General features: G+C 32.3%; 1 protein-coding gene across 4 annotated transcripts in view; it reads right to left on the reverse strand.

Annotated features, from left to right (window-relative positions):
• Positions 1–5,400: 5,400 nt before the first annotated feature.
• The window catches only part of LOC114333789 (CLIP-associating protein), a 271,149-nt gene continuing 254,169 nt past the window's right edge, over positions 5,401–22,380 (reverse strand). For all 4 annotated transcript variants that reach the window (XM_050653967.1, XM_050653966.1, XM_050653965.1 and 1 more), the window contains one exon: positions 5,401–21,715. In XM_050653967.1, the coding sequence (XP_050509924.1) occupies positions 21,515–21,715 (201 nt within the window). In that variant the 3' untranslated portion in view covers positions 5,401–21,514. The remainder of the gene's footprint in view (positions 21,716–22,380) is intronic.

Genomic DNA, 22,380 nt, shown 5'->3' on the forward strand with positions numbered 1-22,380 from the left:
TTTAAAATGAGCAATACTAAATGTCGATTACATTCAAACTAAGCGAGATATTCTGCAAAAAAGTTGATGACTAATGTATTTTAAAAAGAAATGAGAAGTATATTTAACCCCTCATCCATCCGAATTTAAATACATACATCGTTTTCCTTCTACAATACTTTTTATTATAGTGTTACTTCTCTGTTCAAAAAGTTGATAGGGCTTTTTCAGATAAAAATTTCCTTTTTATTTTTCATTACAGTACCTCTTATCATTTTCAAGTTACATGGAGAAAGAGGAAGATTTTTAAGAAAATTTAAAAATGCTCTCTATAATGTGATCTTTTTTTTTCAAAAACCATTTATTTCAAACCCGTCCAACTTTTTGAACATAGAAATAACACTATAATAAAAGATATTGTGGAAGGAAAACGATGCATTTAGATTTTGGTAGATGGGGGTTCAAATTACTTCTCATTTTTTCTTAAAATACATTAGTTATCAATTTTGCTTGCAGCATATCTCGCTTAGTTTTAATGTAATGGACCTTTAGTATAGCTCATTTTAAAGGTCTTTTCAAGCACTACAAAAGGTATTAGTAGCATTATACACCTAAAATCGACCGTTTCTCTGTTATTTCAAGTTGAATACGCCAATTGGAGAATGTACCAAAAAACAAACTATTTTCACCTACCATATCTCTTTTTGTATTATAACTAGAAGATTTATTAAGGCAAGTGTCTCTTTGTTTTTTTATAACCTACAAAAATGTTTAATATAGTTTTTTTAGTTAGATGCATAGTTTTTAAGGTATTCGCAAAGAACCGTTCGAAAAGGTATTATGTTTCAATGAAAATAGCCAATTTTCAACCACGAATATCTCAAAAAGTATTGAGTTTTCAAAAAAAAATTATAGAACAGTTTTTGCTTAGAATTAGGTTCTCTAACGAATTCCGTGGTAATTTTAACAAAAATTTTTTCCACCCCTAAGAAGGGGTGGAAACCATCCCCAAGATAAAAGCACATATCGGCATAGGGTAGACTTTGAATTAGGTGTTAAGTAGAGGCTAGGCCCAAAATTTCATTAAAATCCATGCAGTAGGGTAGAATTCGGAGGTAATATCCTATTCTTGCTATCATTGACTAGCGTATTAGGCATAGTTATTTGAGCATGATAACTTTCATCTATCTATGGAAACGTTCAAGGAAATTGATCTTGAAGCACAAAAAGAGGGCTTAAAATAAACGAAACAAAAACTAAGTACATGAACATCAAAAGAACACCTGAAAATCAAAATAATATAGCAATAGACAACTATACTATTGAACGTGTGGATGCCTTCACATATCTGGGGATAGAAATCAATCGAAATTATTCCGTAAGTAGCGAAATTAATGCACGTATTTCCAATGGAAATCGTACATCCTATGCGATATATCCTATGAGATAAAAGATTGATGACATCGAAATTATTAGACAAAAGAACCAAAATGACTACCTATAGAAAATTTAAATAACCCGTAGTAATCGTATTCCTATGCGATAAAAGATTGATGACATCGAAATTATTAGACAAAAGAACCAAAATGGCTACCTACAGAATATTGATTAGACCCGTAGTAACCCATGTTTGTGAAACCTGGGTAATGACGAAAAATGATGAAGCTCAACTCAGGACATTCGAGAGAAAGATACTGAGAAAAGTATATGGCCCGGTGCAAGAAGAAGACCGACGAGGTTAGTGAACTAAATGAAGGATATGATATTGTAAGATTTGTGTAAAGTCAAAGACTGTCATGGCTGGGACATGTTCAGCGACAAGAAGATACTAAAACGACAAAGAAGATGTGGAAGCCGGTAGGAAGGCGGAAAAAAGAAGGATCAGGACGAGATGGTTGGATGACGACCTGAAAACCATGAATATAAGAGAATGGAGGAGAAGGGCCCAAGAGAGATCTGAATGGAAGGACATAGCCAGACAGGAAAAGACCCATCGAGGATTATGATGCCAAAAGAACAACTTTCACCTATCCGAATAAAGTGGACCACCCACCCTAGGCGGTTATTTTGATGGTTTTCGCGATATCTGCATCACCATAATCTATAGTTCGAAATTATATCGCCTTCTCCACAGGCCCTATTCGTTAACTGCCATATGGTCCTCAATACTTTTCTTTCAAAGATTCGTAGTAACTCTTTATCTCGAGTCGTCATTGCCCATGTTTCCGATCCGTACGTGGACACTCGGCGTATTATTGTTTAGGCTAGGAGAACTTAGGCCAAAATAACAGCGGTTCGTCACGAATATTCTTTTTCTTATTTCTCTGGCTATGTTGTTTTTACACTCTACCAGTAACCCTAAGTAGCAGAATTCTTCCACCATTTCTATAGTTTCGTGTTGCACCTCTTAGTTAAGTTATCTTGTTGCAATCTTAATAAAGCTAGCATATATTTAGTTCTCTGGGTGTTAATCATAAGTCCGATGTTTTTGATACGTGTGAAATCTTTAACTGCTTCATTTCCGGTTCTTCCAATGATCACAATATCATCAGTAATGCTATTATTTGTATAATGGCTCTCATAACTTTTTCTAACGCTAGGTACAACAGCGTGCATGACAGCCAATCTCTCTGGCCCAGTCTTCTGTTAGTTGTACATAGATCTGAACTATCCTCTTGTACCCGCCCTTTACATTCGAATTTCCTCATTGTCATTTTAGTTAATTCTACCAATCCCTTTGGTATTCAAATAAAAGTCGAGCATAGCCGAATTTAATTGGGGTCTGTCAATAATATCGTACGTTGCTTTAAAATTTTATTCGAATTCTACGAAGATAAAATGGCAGTCTATTTCGTTTTTTCTAATATTTGTCTAATGGATGATATGTGATCAATGGTAGATCTGTTTTTCAAAAAGCCTCTGGTAGGATCCTATTATATTGTCAGGATACTCTGACAGTTATTCGTTAAGTATCCGGGACAAAATTTTGTATGCTGTGTTGAGAAATGAAATCTCTCTAAGTTGGCGCAGTCAATTGGAACAACTTTCGTCTTAAAATAACCCAAATTATTAAAAAAACGTGGTTTCGCAATGAAAAAATAAATTTTTTATTTAAAACTTTTAAACATATTAGGTCTGGTTTCACCAACAACAAATAAATCAATGAATAGTTATTCGTCGAATAAAATTTATTAGACGTTTACATTTTTATTGTTTCAATATAATTTGGATAATTTAAAGTTAAACTGACGAATTAACTTTCTTATAGATATTTACAGAGAGATTAACTTGCAAATTTATTCGAAATTGCGAGATTAAATATATAAAATAAGTCTTATTTGACGTTAGTAAAATGGAGAAGTGTCTGTTTATTGGTCGAATAACTTTATTCATAGAATAAGCTACTATTTGTCGTTGGTGAAACAGGCCATTAGTATCATAATCTATCTCTATCTTATAACATAACAGAAAGTAATAGGCTGTCAAAAATTTAGGAAGCGGAGAGTTCACAAGACGAGACACAACTGTTACCGCTCCATCGGGAACTGCTCTCTCACTTTTTAATCTCCTGAATGCAACCAATAATTTTTCGATTGATACTTTATGATAAAACATACAAATTTATTTAAATACATTTTCTAAACCTGTTGTCCGATTTGAGTGATTTTTAAATATGTTATAGCTTTATTCTTAAACAATATCGCTGTAATAAAATTGTTGCTACACAGGTAAATGTCTTTTTATACCGGGTGTAGCAATCATACTATGTTTTTTTCTTAAAGTTCGGAACACCCTATGGAATATTCTAGCACATATAAAATATTGAATTTTAAACTCAATTGTAGCCTTAGGCTTCATTAACATTTTCTTTTTTGATTAATTTGCTTATGGTGGATAATAAAAAAGTTACGTACGTTAACAATTAGCCATGTTTTTCATCAATAAATCCTTATTTTCTGCTTAGTTTAATAAACAAGCCTAAAGTAGGCTATGAGAAGTTAACAATTTCATGGATATCAAATTGTTAACAGTCAAAAAGTCTCTGGTTTGTTGCGAAAATTTGTAGATTTATTACATATTTAAGTTTCAATTAAGTCCGTATTTTTTTGTTGTTAGGTGGAAATCGAACGCGCTACAAGGAATTTGACCTGCGATGAGTGTGTTCAAGCAGTGATCTTAAATAGCGAAGGACTTAGCTACCATACTATCGGCTCTTTATATTAATAACAATTTTTTGCTAATGGACGATAATGCAAGACCTCACGTTCACGAACTGTAGCCGAATATTTACAATAGGTAAACCTTCGGACTTTAAATTGGCCATAGCACAATCCAGATTTTAACCGGATGGAACATTTGTGGGACATAATTGGCAGAAGACTACGACAGCGTTTGCCACCTCCTAGAACCTTACAAAGCGTAGAAACAGTTGCGCTTGAGATTTGGAATTATATTGATTAAGACCAAAAATCACACCTTATTTGCAATCTTCTAATTTAAATATTTTATATATGCTAGAATATTCCATAGGGTGTTCCGAACTTTAAGGAGAAAACACAGTATGATTGTTACACCCGGTATAAAATGACATTTACCTGTCTAACAACAATATTATTACATCGATTTTCTTAAATAATAAGGCTATAACATACTAAAAAACACCCAAATCGGAGAAGAGGTTTAGGAAATTCGAGACATCTAACGTGTATAATTCATCGAGTAATCCGATTTTTTTGCTCGCAAGTGTAAATACCAAATCACTATAAAATCGCTAAAATTGATATTTAAAACACCCAAGAAAAAAAACAACTATTGGGGCATAAATAGCTAATTTTTATGTTACGCAGAAGCTATATACCAAGTTTCGGATACCGAAGAATTTTTTGGGTCCAAAATCCAGTGGTTTGAGAAGAAATCGGCCTAATATATTTCGATAAATCGAGATCCTGATATTTAAACATTCTAAATAATTTACTTTGTTGTTTTGTCTGGGTTTATATGACTGCGGCTAAATAATTTATTAAACAATGCATAAAAATGTGACAAAACAAATCAAAACACAAAAGTCAAGGCATTATCAGATTAGGTTCTCGATATATAGGCCGTTTAGTGTATCATTAGATATACCCACTGAAGGAAGCCCTAAAATCGGCAACATTGCTGATGAGAATGAGCTGCACTGCCACTGTACAACGACAACTGACTGATTGAATTGCCGCCAATCAAGCGTATTAGGTGGGCAGCGGGGAAGTAATGTTGCCATTTATAGACCGTATATCTAATTTGAAACTAAACAGTCATATAAGATTTTTAGCTGTGTTTATTTTACTTGTATGTTGGAATGCAAATTACTTTTGGCAGTCTTTCTAATATGAGCAGTTATCAAAAAGTAATGGAATATTCAATAAAAACAAATAGAAATTCAGTTATTCCAACGTGTTTATTAAACAAAGAGTTACGTAACTTATCACTATAAAACATCAAAATTTATTATATACATATTTATAAAACTAATAATCACAAAATCTTTGACCGGTTCAAAATTTCTGAAAACTGCACGAGTTCTGATTGGTCACAGATTGGATTATGTTCTAGATACCACATTAATGAAGCATTATTTTCATTAAATGATTTGTGGTGTAATGAGAGAAATTATTAAGAGTTTCACACATTGTTCAGAATCTAAAGACAAAAAAGACAAAGTGACAACACTGTACACCTAGGATCGGCCGGAGAGACGCAGAACAAGGAGAGATGATCACCGACCATAGAGCGAGTCATACGCCATTTTTCATTAATTGTAACTAAATATTAAGTTTTCGTTTGTAACTGTTAAAAATAAAGTTTTATTTACCAATCACACTTCTTCATAAAGTAATTAATTCATCGACACATACAGTACGTAAATCGTTCAGCTGGACATAGGGAATACACATTGAGAGAATTGTGGCAACTGGGCTAACCTGTGTTAGTTGAAGCTTCTGTTCGAGTACGAGTTTCTGGTGCAATAGAGCTGTTAGAAAGAATAGAATGAGTGAGTTTGGCACCAAGGCTGTCCATACATAATTCAAAAACAAATTTATTTAAAAACTGATTTCAAAATTAAACAGACACCGTTTTCCCCTAGGCCAAAAATATTTAGCTAATACATTGTCATGTTTTGACGTTTATTTGTATCAGACGAAATGAATTGTCAATTTTGAGGTTAATGCCCAATGCTAACAAACATATGGTCATCGAGAGAGCGCAGTTGCAATAATTATCTCAATGTATACTCCCTATGTCCAGCTGAACGATTTACGTACTCATCATCATCATCATTCTCTTTGCCTTATCCCTATGCGGGGTCGGCTTCCCTAATTGCATTTCTCCACACAATTATATTTTGGGTCATATCAATGTTAATCCCCTTTACCAACATGTCCTGCCTTATCGTCTCCCCCCAGGTCTTCTTTGGTCTTCCTCTCCTACTCTTTCCAGGAACCTGCACTTCAGCTATTCTTCATATTGGGTGATTAATGACTCGACGTTGAACATGACCAAACCATCTTAACCTATGCTCTCTCATTTTGGCATCAATATATACACTGGGTCAAGATTGTGCATTGTATAATATACACTATGCTTTGATTTTAAACCAGGAGTAAACTAACAAGACGATTAACACCCAACAAAATCACTAGAAAAATCACCAAATACATCTTCTTTTTTGGTTGATCATGTCGGCCTTCGACGGTAATCCATAAATATTATATTATTCAAAGTGTCGCTAAAGAGTTCTAAAAACCAGTGCTTTTTTATATAAAAACAGACTATCATAAAAATCTAGAAATTAAGGAAACTGCGTTATTCTTTCAGCTTTCTTCTCTAAAGCAAACAGCACAAAATTAAATGATAAATTTTTTTCAATATTTATTTAGATATAATATTGTTGATAAGTGTTGCCAGATTGTGTCTTTTGTATTATTTCTCCTTAAATGGATACTAACATGCCAGAAAGAAAATAATTGTACATTGAATAAAATATCTTCAAACTGTGGTTAAATTTATAAAACCAAATATTACCGTCTTATGATATGTTACAAAATTAAACTGTGAACAAATTAATGTGGTTTCTAGAACAATAATATAAATATATTTATTTTTTTATATAATAAAATCAAACTTAAAAATCACTCTTTTATGTCGAAGTCAAAGTAGTAAAATAGTCTTTAATCTGAATGTGGGAATTAAAAAACAAGTCTTTCTTTGTTAATCTAACGCCAATCATAATAATAATGTATATTTCTACTATTAAATTATGTTTTAGATTTCAGTATTAACACTTTCATTACAGTGTCAGTCAGAAATAAGGCTTTACTGCGGGAAAGATTCGGTGAGCAATTTATTTGACGCTTTGGACCAGTGAATTGGCCGCCTAGATCCCGTGACGTCACATCTCTGGACTTTTTCCTTTGGGGCTACCTAAAGCCCAAAGTCTACCTCAATAAACCAGCTACGGTTGAGGTATTGGAGGCCAATATTACTTACGTCATTGGTTAAATACCAATAGAAATGCTCGAACGCTCATCGAGAATTGGAACTTCCGAATGGACCGGAAGTTCCAATAACCGCAGTCACGGCCAACATTTAAAATAAATTATCTTTAAAAAGTAATTGTAAAAAATGGTTCTTTTGTATGATAATAAAGATTTTCAAATAAAATTCATTTTTTTTATTGTTTTTTTTTTTTTGAAAAAAGTACCTCTAAATGAATCACCTATCATATTATATTTCTATTGATCTTAATTAGCCCAATAAATGACGGTTTTGGAGTGTAATTTCCAGGGGCAACTCCGAATTGCATGAAAATTTGGATTTAGGGTTCTACTTACCCTCCACTTTAAAGTTGAATTTGTGCCGTTGGTTGCTTTTACTTGGGGGTGACATTTACCCCTTCTCGGGGGGTGAAAAACGCGTGTTTAAAATAAGGCCGGAAATGGATAAATTTATTTTAAGCACCTTTTGTTCTATAAAGTTTTCTACGTAAGTCAATACTTTTCGAGTTATTCGCGATTTAAAATGTTGATTTTTCGACAAAAAAAAAACTACGTTTTCAAACCGTTTTTCCCAAATAACTCAAAAAGTAAATATTTTATGGAAAAAAATATTTTTAGCAAAAGTGTATCCTATAAAAGAACGAAAAAAATTGTGTACCAGTAAAGTCTACAAATTGAGTAGAAGCATAGTTGAAAAATACGTTCTTATTCGTCTAATTCCAAATAGAATAATTCAACGTAAAATCACCGAAGAAAGAAGCATTTTTCGGGAAAACCTTATTAACATTTTTAAAGTATCGAAAAAAAGCTTATTATTTGTTTTTTACAAAAGTTTACAGCATCAAAAATAAACGAGTTACACTGAAAAATAAAGTTGGCCTCTTTTTTTGGTAAAAAAAAATCGTGAAAACCTCCTTCTATTTAGTACCCTAAATGAAATTAATCGTTTGGCTTTACCATCTATTTTAACTATATGTGTATTATTTATATGATCTGTAAGTTTGATTGCTTTGAAGCGCTTATTTTTGAAAACATTTGGTTTTATAGTAAAAAAAATTTCTAAAAATTTTTGAAAAATTTCATTTTTTCAAAATATTTTAAAAAGTATTAGTGATAAGAAAAATCTTAAAGAGTAAAAAATGTAGGTTTTGCTATTATAAATATGCTAGTTTCATTTTGTTTCTCTGTAAGACAAAAATTGGTTAAGATATGGCTGTTAAAAATTTGCATACACTCGTGATTAGTGACCAATTCAAGCTTTCTCAATTATAACCCTTTCAAAAATAAACACTTTAAACCGGTGAGACTGACAGATCATATAAAAAATAGATAGGTAACTAATTTGTTTGTAAAGCGGTAGCGATTAATTTCATTTTGGGAGCTAAACACGGCGAGATTTTCATGATTTTTTACAAAAAAAAAGAGGGCCAACTTTATTTTGAGCGTAACTGGCTTATTTTTAATGCTAAAACTTTTGTTAACAATTAAAACAAAGCTTTTTATAAACACTTTAAAAATAAATGAGTTTTTCCCGAAAAGTGCTCAATTTTTTGGTGATTTCACCTTGAAATAATCTAATTTGGAATTAGACGAATAAGAACGTATTTTTCATGAGCTACAACTTTATTTTTATTTGATTGATAGACTACACCATTTTTTGGGTTTTTTTATAAGCTACACTTTTGCTAATAATATTTTTTTCGATACAATATTTACTTTTTGAGTTATTTGCGAGAAACCGTCTGAAAACGTAGTTTTTTTGTCGAAAAATCAACATTTTCAATGGCAAATAACTCGAAAAGTATTGAATTAGGTAAAAACTCTATAGAACAAAAGTTGCTTAAAATCAGTCAATTTATCTATTTCCGGTCTTATCTTGGACGTATGTTTTTCACCCCCGAGAAGGGGTGACTGTCACCCCCCAAGTAAAAGCAACCAACGGCACAATTTCAACTTTGAAGTGGAGGGTAAGTAGAACCTAAATCCAAATTTTCATGCAATTCGGAGTTGCCCCTGAAAATTACACGGTATCGCCGAATTTCCCGTTCATTTACTGGGCTAAATGGCCTATGACCGTAGTTATATTGTTAGGCAACCCGGACTACTACCGTAGGCATCTTTGGTTGTCTAAGGTGAAAAGTATATTAAAAAGCCTATTAATAATATTCGAAATATTACGAAACTAACAACCGTAAGTAATTTCAAAAATCTAAAACATAGTAAAATAGTAGAAAAGGTTAGTACCTATACGATAATTTTTTTCCAATGAGCCGAATAATATAATCTTAATATTAACGAAGAATGACTCAAGTATTAACAATAAAAAACATTCCTGAAGTAGTCCATACAACATTGTACATGTGCGTGAGCAGTATGTACAAATATACCTGTCAACATATTTTGGTTCAAACAGAAGAAACTTTATAAAAGTACAAAAATTTCGAACAGCTAATTTTAACATTACACAAATTACATAAATATTCTATATAATAAAATATGTATAACAAGACCAGCTATATAACTCAAAAAGATTTCGAAACAAATTATATCGATAGCTTTATTTAGCTTTCTACTGATTTCATAGTTTTATATATGTATAAAACATGAGCAGTTTTTTTAAAACTATAATCAATAAAATACGATTGATTGTTCTCTTGAATATTGTTCAAAGGCTCTTATTGTTATTGTTACTTATTTTACACTGGGTAATTCTATCCGAAAACACTTAAGAAAAGTACTTAGGGCTTTTAAATACATATTAATAATAAACAAGACATTAGGGACAAAAATTCTAAATTTGATCGTGGACATTCATCGTACTACAGTCCTAAATAGAGCCTCCAAACTCCCCTTCAAAGCTCAGTCATATCTATTGACAACCGTCGCACCAGATTTCTTAGGATCCTCAACCACTGCATTCTTCTAAGTTTTGGTCTACATCTACTTCTCCTCGAACCATGGTATAACTGTTCCTCTGGGGAACACGACAATATCTATGATAGTGTTAAATGTCTTGCCAACGTCATTCTTCGTATTTTTATGTAAGACCTCATGTCTTTTCCCCTCATATCCTGATGTATGTTTGTACATGTCAGTTATACTTTCTTAACCTAGTCCTAAACAACAAAATCAATAAGCTAACAACTTTATCAGATGAACAACAAGGATTTAGATCCGGAAGATCCTGCGTAGACGCCGTATTTGTACTAAGACAAATCACAGAAAAGGCCATCAAGTACAATAAAACAGCATATCTATGATTTATAGACCTGACAAAAGCTTTCGATCGCATCCAAGTCGAAGACCTCTTACACCTACTGTATAGAAGAAACATACCAATCAATATTATACAATCCACTGAAAACATCTAATTCTATAATCGAATACTGGCAAAGATAAATTGAAAACTAACACAGTTTATACAGTACAAAGCGGAGTCAGACAAGGTGACTCGTTAAGCCTACTGCTCTTTAATATAATAATGGACGAAATATAGAAGCAGTACGTAAAGGTCATGGTTACAGAATGGGGAACAAAGAAATCCAAATATTATGTTATGCAGACGACGCCGCATTAATCGCAGAGACAGAAGACGATCTCCAAAGATTAACACACATATTGAATATAACAGCCAAGAAATAAAATATGATAATATCAGCAGAAAAAACCAAATGTATGACATCTAAATACCCACTACGATGTAAAATCGAAATTGATGGGAAAATAATAAAGCAGGAAGCAAGGTTTAGATATCTGGGAATATATATAACTAGTTACTGCGATGTTGAAGAAGAAGTACAACAAAGCTTAAAAGCAAGTAAAGCGGCGGGGTATCTTAATGGCACAATCTGGAAGAACAAACACCTAAGACAAGACACAAAAGCAAGAATCTATAAAGCAGCAATTAGACCTATATTGACATACACGGCGGAGACAAAACCTGACACATCTAAAACGAGACGACTACTAGAAACAACAAAGATGAAAATACTTCGACGAATATCAGGGAAAAGTCTGTTAGATAGGGAGAGAAGCGAAAACATAAGAAGAGCATGCAATATAGAAGACATAAATGGATGGGGGACAAAACGGAAGCAGGAGTGGAACGAACACATTAGTAGAATGGCAGAGGATAGGATAGTACGAATAGTACGAGATAAGTCACCAAATGGACGAAGAAGTATTAACAGACCAAGAAAAAGATGGTGCGATAATTTAAACAATTTATGAGTCTAATACTGAAGAAGAAACAGGCTTTAAAGCCTACATACAAGAAGGAAGAAGAATTTATACTTTCTACTGTAGATGCAATCTTCACAATGTGACCAAATATTCCTCTCAGGATCTTTCGTCCAAAGAAAATTAAAAGGTTTTCATCTGTCTTAGAAATAATAGCCTATGTTTTGCCATCAATATTGCCCATTACATTCAATAATATAAAATAAACTTTATTATCGAAGTAGCTTTAACATACATGATCAGTGGAACCAAGGAATAGTAGTGTTTCTATGCTAACTTGAACCAGTTTTGCATCTATTGCTATATGAGGAGAAAACCAAAGAATAGACCATACTCTAAAGAAAGAGAAATATGGGACGTAGGAGGATTTCCTGATTGCGAAATTTAAGTGAGTGGTACGGGTGCAGTTTAATAAAATTGTTCAGAGCTGCAGCCAACAAAGTTAAGATTGCTGTGATGGTAGCCAACCTCCGATAGGAGACGGTACTGCAAGATGAAAGAAAAACATCTCATTCAAAACTTTTCCTTGACAAACTAGTTATGACTTTGAGGTGATACAAGTTGTAATGATTGGAGTTTCCCGTTTTCAAATGCTGGTTAAATCACTATTACACCAGGGAAGTAAGGCAAAAATATACCATGTTCGGGACACTTGAGCAGCCAGGTTGCAAATGGGTTTTTTGCGTACTATATATCTAATACATTATAAATACAAAAATGTCCGTCATAGTTCGGACGAGAATTTTAGTTATTAACAAATAAGTGTCAAAAATGGTAGTTTTTTCATTTAAATCGCCACAGGTAAAATTAGGGTAATTATGTCTTATTTATAATATTTTTCCTTTAGTAGACGGGCCAAGGTTTAAAATAGCGTTTTTTGAATTTTGGTCCGATTATTTGTTGCTTCGGATATTGCAAAATAAAACTAAAATTTCGAAAATAAAAAATTTATAAAATTTATATAAAAATTTTATAAAATTTATATAAAAATTTATTTATAGTATGCTTCTTTTAGAATTTTGGTCCGATCATTTGTTGCTTCGGATTCTTTCAAAATAAAACTAAAATTTCGAAAATAAAAAAATTACTATAACTTTTGCGACAATGACCTTAAGACTTTCAAATTGCACGAAAAGTTGAGTAAGACAGTCCATATAGTGCACAAAAAATTTTAAGACGATTCGTCAGTTAGTTTAAATTTTATTCAATTTGTTTATCCCAAAGAGCTTTTCTTTGCGATGTCATTGTTCAGAAAATTATAACGATATAGCAATTCTGTGGAAACCACATGAAAGAAAAATATTTATGTATTCAACGTATTTAAAAAAAAATCATTAAAGTCATTTTAATTATACCGAAAACATTTTACTAAAGAAGACTCATTTTTGACTTATAAACAATTTGAATAATTTTGTTAATATTGACTGCAGACTAAAGCTGCTTTAAGATGAAAAGCTGGTATTTTACACGAATTTAAAAAAAAAAAACTTTTTTTAGGTTAATTACGGTCAAAGTTATCCTCTTTTTTTATTTAATTCACAGCTACTTTATTTATAACAATTAAGGAACTTAAGTACCACCATTTTGAAGTTAAAGGTATATAGTTTATGTGTACAAATTTGAGTAAACTTTGATCTTCAACAGAGTGGTTAAAAATGACGTCCTAACGAAATCGATTCGTGGTCGGTGGAGGGGAAATATTAAAATTCGTGCATTCAAAAAATGAAATTGATTCTTCAAACATATGCTGCGATTAATATCTCCGGAGGTTGTTGATGGATTTTGATCATAATTTTTTAAATTTGCATGTACTCGTAGTCCTTTAGAAAACGTTATGTATACATACTCCTACCAAACATTACAAAATGTTAGGGGGAATCCCCCTTATCACTCAGGGATATGAAAAATCGATTGCGACCGATTCTAAGACCTACCGAATATACATATATAATTTCATAAAAATCGGTCAAGCAGTTTCGGAGGAGTATGGCAACTAACACTGTGACAGGAGAATTTTATAGATGAAATATATAGATGGCTCTTAAAAAATAGTCGTTGGAGATAGAAGAGTGAAAATTAAGGATTGTATGTATTTTTTAATGCTACATAATAAAAAATTAAGATAGACAATTTTTTCCAAAAAAATAAAAAAAAACTCAGTGGGGCACCCCCTTACAACATATGGGTATGAAAAATAGGTTAAAACCTATCCTTAGCCCTACAGGATATATGTGTAAAATTGCATAAAAATCAGTCAAGCCGTTTCGGAGAAGTATGGTAACTAGCACTGTTACAGGAGAATTTTATGTAAACAGAAGTTACTGTTGATCAAATAATAGGAATGGCTAATTTTGATTGTAATTAAGCTACAAAAAAAGTTTTTTTTGAAATTCGTGTAAAAATACTAGCTTTTGAAATCCCAAAGTAGATTTACTCTACAGTCAACATTAACAAAGCTATTCAAATTGTTTAGAAGCCAAAAAATGACTCTAGTAAAATGTTTTCGGAATGATAAAAATTACTTTTTATTGATTTTTGAAACATTTTGAAAATATAAGTATTCTTCTTTCAAGAGGTTTCCACAGAATTGCTGTATCATTATTATTTTGAATATTATTATTATCAGTATAAACGAATTGAATAAAATTTAAACTAATCGCCGAATAACCTTGAAATTTTTAGGGCATTATATATACTGGTTGACTCAACTTTTCGTACAATATCAAAGCCTTAAGTTCATTTTCGCAAGTTATAGCAAATTTTTTATTTTCAAAATTTTAGTCTTTTCTTTCAATTAGCGAAGCAACAAATGATCGGACCAAAATTCAAGAACTGCCATTTTACACCTTTGCTCATCTACTAAAAGATGAATATTCTAAACAAGATATTTAATAGCCCTATTTTTACATCTAGCGATTTAAACGAAAAAACTGCCATTTTTTGACCCTTATTTGTTAATAACTAAAATTCTCGTCCGAACTGTGACGGGCACTTTTGTATTTATAATGCATTAGGTATGTAGTACCCAAAAATTCCATTTGCAACCTGGCTCCTCAAGTGTCCCGACAAAAACCGTATTTCTCTGGACTATATACTGTCTAAATCTAGACCTAGCAGTCTTCGAAGATGGAGGTCCTGGTCTCTGTTAGGTACCGCTAATGTGAAATTATTGTAAGTGTGTGAAGTATTGACATTAATCGTCAGATAATCGAAATTTATGGGTAAAAGTACATATCTGTTCAACATAATTGCAAATAGTGTAGAGGATTCAGTGAAGGCCAAACGGAAATTCACGTAGAAGATCCGAGCGGAAGGCCTTCAGATTGCTCTACACCATTTGCGAACCTGTTGAACATAATATGTACTTTTACTCATAAACTTCGATTAACTGACGATGAATGTCAATAGATGAAATCCATTTTGCATTTAAAAACGTATCACAGCATGAATTTCGCAATGGCGGTAACAGCGACCAGGACCTCCATCTTCGAAGGCTGCTAGACCGACACTGAGCAATGTAGCGAGGCGAAAGTGGTGGATTAAGGAAGAGGGAGAGTTGATGTGTAAGGCGGTGTTGCCAGATTTCTTCCAGCACGTCGCACTTTTTCGTATTTTGTAACAAATAACTTTTTCATCAAGTAAAGAGCTAAATAAAGCTACCTCAATGCACGTCGATGTTAAAATCATTCAACAAGTAAAAATGGCACAAAGAGTGCTCCTAACTTAATAAGGAAGGAAATGGGGAAATGGCAATATCAGTAATTATTTCAATATATACAACCTTTTTAAAATAATAATAATTAAAACAGATAAAACACGTTAATTCCAATAAATTAGTTTAAGACGTAAAAATGTTGGATAATATTAAAAAATATGAATCTTAGATCTTACTATTAGGTAAAAAAAATCTACAACTTCTATTTTAAACAAAACTAATTCAAGCGTAAATTAGTAAAAGCAACATACAAGGAGCTGAAACACAATTCAGATATAAAAAATCTTTATTATTAAATTCCATTTTAGTTCACAAGTGATGAAAGTTTTATTCGATACCGTTTGAGCATGCGTTTTATATAACGTTGTATTAAAAGCGTTAAACTCTCTAACACTGAAAAATATAATCTAATGCTGAAAAAGGAAAGTAGTAAATGAAATATGTCAAACGTAATCATGTCAAACGTCAATTATGGTAAATTTTCATTGTGCAGATTGTAAAACGATACATCTTAGTGACATTGGGTAACTAATGAAGCAGATTGAGTAAAAATCTATTTGAATAGCAGATAATACTTTAGAACACTATTGAACAGTTAGCAGTACGAAACGCAGAATCCAGCTGATTCTTCCCAGCTAGTGCGTATACACAGTTTTTTACGATAAGAATGAAATGATGACATTCTAGTAACTTTTAAATGTCCAACCATACAGCAAACTCCCTATCCATAGATTCTGACATAATTAGTGACTTTTAGTGAATTATCAGTTGGCACAAATAGGGCTTTTCATCGATTGTCATTTGTTTCGAGCTTCTGTCATATGTTGTATAATCTGTGTATAATATTAATATACACGGATTACACGACATTTGACAGAAGCTCGAAACAAATGACTGTGAATGAAAAGCCCTATAGGTGCGTTCGCGGGTACAGTTGACAAATTGTCGCCGACAATTTCTAACCTCACTTAATATATATTATAATACCGTTAATAGATAAATAAGAGATAATTAATATTAATAACTAATTATTAAATTATGCTAGGTAAATATACCTTGTATATTTATCTATTAACGATATTATTTATATCATTTTAAAGTGCGCATGCGTTTTCTGACAATTTATCCAATTTTCTGATAATTTCAGGTATCCGCCAACGCAACTAATACTGCAGAATTGGCAGTGCATTTCTCGCGGCCTTTTCTTATTGTGATTGGGTGAATTGGAGGTTAGGTCGTGTTGGGTATTTACTTTGTCGTTTCAATTTTTGCGGCAAATTAAACTAAAAAAGTTTTTTGGAAAACTAATAAACTTTTATAAATTTTCAAAAATGCCTACAGCTTTAGGTAGTTGTGCCCAGAAAATTGTTTTTAAAAAAAGAAAACGAAAAGTTAGGTTATGGGTTTAAGAAGAATCGAAAATAGAAAAATAGTTTCACAACAACTCACTTGACCACTGTGTGACGTCATTTCATTCTTATCGTAAAAAAACTGTACTATAACATATAGGCGGGTGGCTTTTGAACAAGATTTTAGGAAAACGTGGCGTTGGAACGAGAATAATGTCATGGTTGCGCAATCTCAGAGAGTGGTTTATTTGCTCGTATAACCAGCTTTTTAGAGTAGCAGTGAACAGAGTTCAAATAACCATTATGTGTTCCCAAATCGAAGAGATAGCTCGAATTTCAGGAATGGTTATATTGAGCTAAGAGAAAACATGTTTTTAATTTCTAAGGAGGTTATTTATCAGACTATATGATATTTGGGAGTCATCAATAAAACATGAAGACTATTTTTGTTTTAAAGTTTTCAGAATAAAATACTGAGGGACATTGTAAATGCTCCATGGTACGTAACAAGTAGAGTTTTACACAGAGACCTAGGTGTGGAAATGGTCGCAGATATGATTAAAGTATTTGTAAAGAAGCATGAAAGCAGAATTCAATCATGCAAACGTAAATGCTATTCAACTCCTGGATCAGCATGGAATAGTGATAAGACTCAAAAGAACTAAACCCTTTGAGTTAGTGCAAATAGTTTATGTCTAAAAGTGTGTGTTAAGTGCTCTGTTTAAGCCGGTTAAAAAGATTGAGGAATAGGGAAAACGCAACAAAAAATATTAGTTTTAAAATTGTTAATAGATCGTTAGTCCTAATCTTTTGCGACTATAGACCGTTTCATGTTAAGAACGGAACCTTGCAGAGATAGGGCTATGTATTTCTTAAGGACGATTGAAACGCGCCGATGCCATGTCGTCTGATTAGAATAAACCATATATCGGCAGTCTAGTAGTAACACGTGCCTGAGTGGTTTGGCAACACTGGAACAAAGTTCCGTTCTTAACGCGAAATTAAGTATAGTTGTAAATAACCAAGGCACCGCTTACATGTTTTTTAATTTTAAATAAAAAAAAATAAAAAGAGGACATCTTTTTAGTTGTTACAGACTCACAAAAATACAGTACGAGTACAGATTGCATATACCAAATAAGGACTAAGGTTTTGAATAAAAATAGAAGTTATTGTTAACAAAAAATGTATTTATTAATCGACAATTCATTGTTTACACTGAATTGGGTGTCAGCTGGTTGTCTACAACACAAAAATGACAGTTTTTATACGAATGAACACTGAATTTAGTCTTACTTTATAATATATATTTGTTACTACAGTTTTAAACCTTAATGTAGCTTAAAGAATGATTGTTTAAGTTATACATAAAATTAAAACCAAACTACTGTTAGTGACGCATTTCACTAAACCCAGTGTTCGTCTCGAAATCAAGAGAAAAATTCTTTAACAATGGCGACTACTACTGCACAGGTCAACAAAAAAATCTTTTGAGTCTGTAATTTAGTAAATATTTTCTGTTTGTATATATCGAAACTTCAAAAAGAATAAATAAAGTTTGCTTTTGTACCTTTATGTAATGAAAAATAAATATATGTACCATGTTTTGACAGATTTTTTGAGGAGCCGTTGCATTTAAGACGAAAGAGATTGGTGAGGGGGATTGTGGGTGTGAAGCAGAAAGTACCAGACTGGCACGATAGTGTGCGCGTGAGCATTGCAAAGGAATAACGTATTTTATGTGTCGCGAGGACCCAAAGTATAAAAATGTGTAAAAAAGTGAAAAAATGACGTGGGCTCTTTTTGCTATATTTTCGGCGAATTTATGTGAAAGCAAAAAAATTTTGTTTGGCATCAATATAAAACTTGGTAAACCCTATGACACTCATTTTAACTTACCCATACAATGTCAAGTTATTGATCAAAAAACACTTTAGATGGTAACACATCATACATAACCCTGGAGAACAATTTGAAACTCAATTTATGTTGAGTTAGATTTTTTAGCTGTTTTCTATAGAATTAGGCATGCTGGTTTCAAAACTGTTTTTAGTTTTCTCCTATCACGTCACGTTCGTTTTCTATGTGGGTGCTAATGATGACTGGGAGCTGGGAATGACGCGATGATAACTTTAACTGGTCTAGACTGGCATGTCGACGGTTAAACTGCAAAACCTCGTAAGTCAGTTTTATGTAACTTTAGAGAGACGAAAAAAATTCAGTAATATTGTTTTTTTTTTCAAAGAGCGACTTACAAGGTTTTGTAACTTAATATCTTAAACTATCATTAAACTTACAAGGTTTTGTCTCATAAAAATGCTACTTACGAGGTTTTGTAACTTAAAATCTTACTTACGAGATTTTTGTAGATGTCGCTAGTACCATTAAATTTAAATATTGACTTACATGTTTTCATAGTTTAAAAGATATGTAAAAGTATAAACCAACAAAGTATAAAAGTCATAATGGACCAAAAATCGACTTACGAGGTTTTGCAGTTTAACCGTCAATGTTCAGTTACGTCTGCTATACTGTGGTGAAACGTTGTGTGTCGGTTAGCAGTATTTAGTATTTCGTTACTGAAGTGTATAGAACGACTTAGTGTGTTTGAACTGAAACGTCTCCTTATGGCTACCTCTGTTCCTACACGTCGTAAGTGTGAAAACAGCCCCGATTCGTTTTGTTATATATGCGGCAGTTTTACCATTCTCAGTCAAAGGACAAACATCCGTACATTTGTCAGACAAGCATATTTTGCCTATTTTAAAGTGAAACTTGGTAACCAAGATAAAGCATGGGCACTCAATGGGCACCTCAGTTTAAAAAGTTTACGTGATAGACAAAATTTGAGGATATTCTCAGATTCAGACGCCAAAAATTAGTCAAAAACAAGTGTCAGATCTAACTCAACAAAAAAATGTGTTCCCCAGTGTGTACATATACAAAAACATATATAGGTATGCTTCTTTTCATGAGCATTTTTCAGTGCGTCACAAATGATAGAAAAAAAGGTAAGTCCGTGATAATATACATTTTAGTGACATGACATTTTAGTTAAATCTGACAGTTGTCACATTTTATTTGCAATTTGGCATAAAATCAAACCAATTATGTTTATTGCATTTATAAAATGGTATTTTCTTTGATTTGTATAGTCTTATAAATTGTACAGATTATATTCGTAGATATATTATATAATTCGAAAATAATTTTTTTTTCGATTATAGCGCCATCTATTGAAAACTAGAATAAATGTTATAAATGTCACCGACGAAATGTGATCACCGACGTGCGTTTTTTTCTGTCATATGCAATTTAATGCGTTAGAAAGAAATCGAAAAACTGTGACGCACTGAAAGATCCTCATAAGAAAAAGCATACATATACATATATTTCTTCAACACATGCATTAAATGTGTCATTCGTTAATGAATGATGTTAATTTTTTTCCAACCTGGTACTGAGGAAAAAGAGTATGAACTTGGTGCAGTACCAAGAATATGGAGGGAGCCAGCTGATCATATCAATGATTGATCCTGAATCAATGCTGAAAATCAATGCTATTTTTATATAGTTAATCCACGTAAGCGTCGCACTGGCAAAAATTACGAAAAAAGACTCCATCCAGAGGAAATACATCGCATTTCTTCTGAATGGCGTCTTTTCACCTACAGCTCTATAACAATCTTAAAAGCAATTCTTTTTCACAATGGAAATAAAACTCTATCTAAATAAACTAACTAGAGAGAAGAGGATATGGGTTTACAGATGAGAGGAAAAAGATCTCCGAAACCGGTATAGACTCTTCCTGCACTCTCCGCTTTAACCAGAGTATTATGCAGCTGCTGCATTTTCGTTTTGCAAAGAAATTGAGAATGTTTATACATTTTTAAAATTCTATCTCTTCCTCAGGCTCGTTCTTTTAGGCCCAAAGAAAATTACGAGAGCGTTAAAAAATGGTGCTTCAAGTTTGCTTCTTATTGGTGGCAAGTGATAGGAGATTTCAAAATGGTTGTTTTTCTGGAGGGAATCCAAAAAGGATACACTAAATATCAGTGTTACCTTTGTTTATGGGATAGTAGAGCCGACGCACTTCACGATCAGCAGCACTCAACGGAGTGAGTTTCAAATAGGACCACAAACCGTCAAAAATAAACCAATTGTGGAGCCCCATCATATTTTAATGCCTCCATTACACATAAAATTAGGTCTTATGAAGCAGTTCGTAAAAGCTCTTCGTCAAGATTCTGATGCCTTTATTTAAAATCATTCTTCCCGAAACTGTCCGGAGGGTTGTAACGCCAAGGAGTAAAGTAAAGTAAATGATCGGTGACTACGTTTAGGGGCTCATACGAGAAAGTTTTTGCTTACACAAAAGAAATGCCAAAACTATCATTTTTAAAGTTTTTTTTTGTATTTTTGAGTTTTATATATGCCGTCTTAATTAAAGTTATAATTCAAAATTTTCTTGCTTTTAAATATAATTTAAATTAAAAAAGAGCTTTTTCAAAAAATTTCAAATTTCGTTCTGATAAGTACATACGCAAACTTTATTAGATAAAAATATTATTTCTTTCTTTAGTTGACATTATTAATCAAAATCAGAGGTACAGGACTCAAAATTGATGTTGACCTGTGCTATCAACACTAGTCTCACCATGGAAGATATTTTATTTGGTAGTTTTCTTTGTGGGTTAGCTACCGTTGTTTTTGGGACTTGTAGGCACGGAAGTATTAATTTCCGATCTTTCTATATATAATTTTAATAACTTGACCTTACTACCAGATAAATGAGTGATGTAAGAAGAGAGTCGTTCCTCTCCAACAGCTTTGTGTAGGGCGACCATGCAAAACACTGAGCTCTTCCTCACTGAACTCTCCGGATGATCAGTACCCTATGGTTAAAATAATTATTAATATATTGGAAAATACGATTCAATAATTGTTTCTTTCAAGAACAGTCATAGTCCAAAATTGTTTAATTCATGGTTAATTTTATAATAGGAAAATTCTACGAATCTAACGAAAAACAGCTATAATGCAATTATAATCTATTAAAGCGGGGGTGGGGGTCGTTTGGCAAAATCTATTTTTTTTTAATTGATCATGGAAAGAGCCATGATGATTTCCAACCTTTGATAGAAGATGGAAATTGAAGAAGCAGAAGGATAATCAAAAGATGCATTTTATACTTTATTGAGCTGAAAAACCGATTTAACCAATTAAATTTTAATTAGAACGACGACACAACTTTATTTAGGGTAAAACTTTTTTTTAATTTCTTACAAACTCCACTCCAAAATCGGACTGCGCTTGTTCATGTAAAGGCCACTAATTGAGTTTATAAAAGAAAATACCAGTTTTCTGATTAAAAAAATCAAAATTATTGATATATATATATATATATATATATATATATATATATATATATATATATATATATATATATATAACAAGATGTAGAACGTAAAAACATGTTCTATCACTAACAGGAAACTTGCACATTTTTGTTTTATTTGCACATAATAAAATAAATTTACATACGAATTTAAAATCTTCT

This window comes from Diabrotica virgifera, chromosome 6 (genome assembly GCF_917563875.1).
Source record: "Diabrotica virgifera virgifera chromosome 6, PGI_DIABVI_V3a".
NCBI classification, from domain to species: domain Eukaryota; kingdom Metazoa; phylum Arthropoda; class Insecta; order Coleoptera; family Chrysomelidae; genus Diabrotica; species Diabrotica virgifera.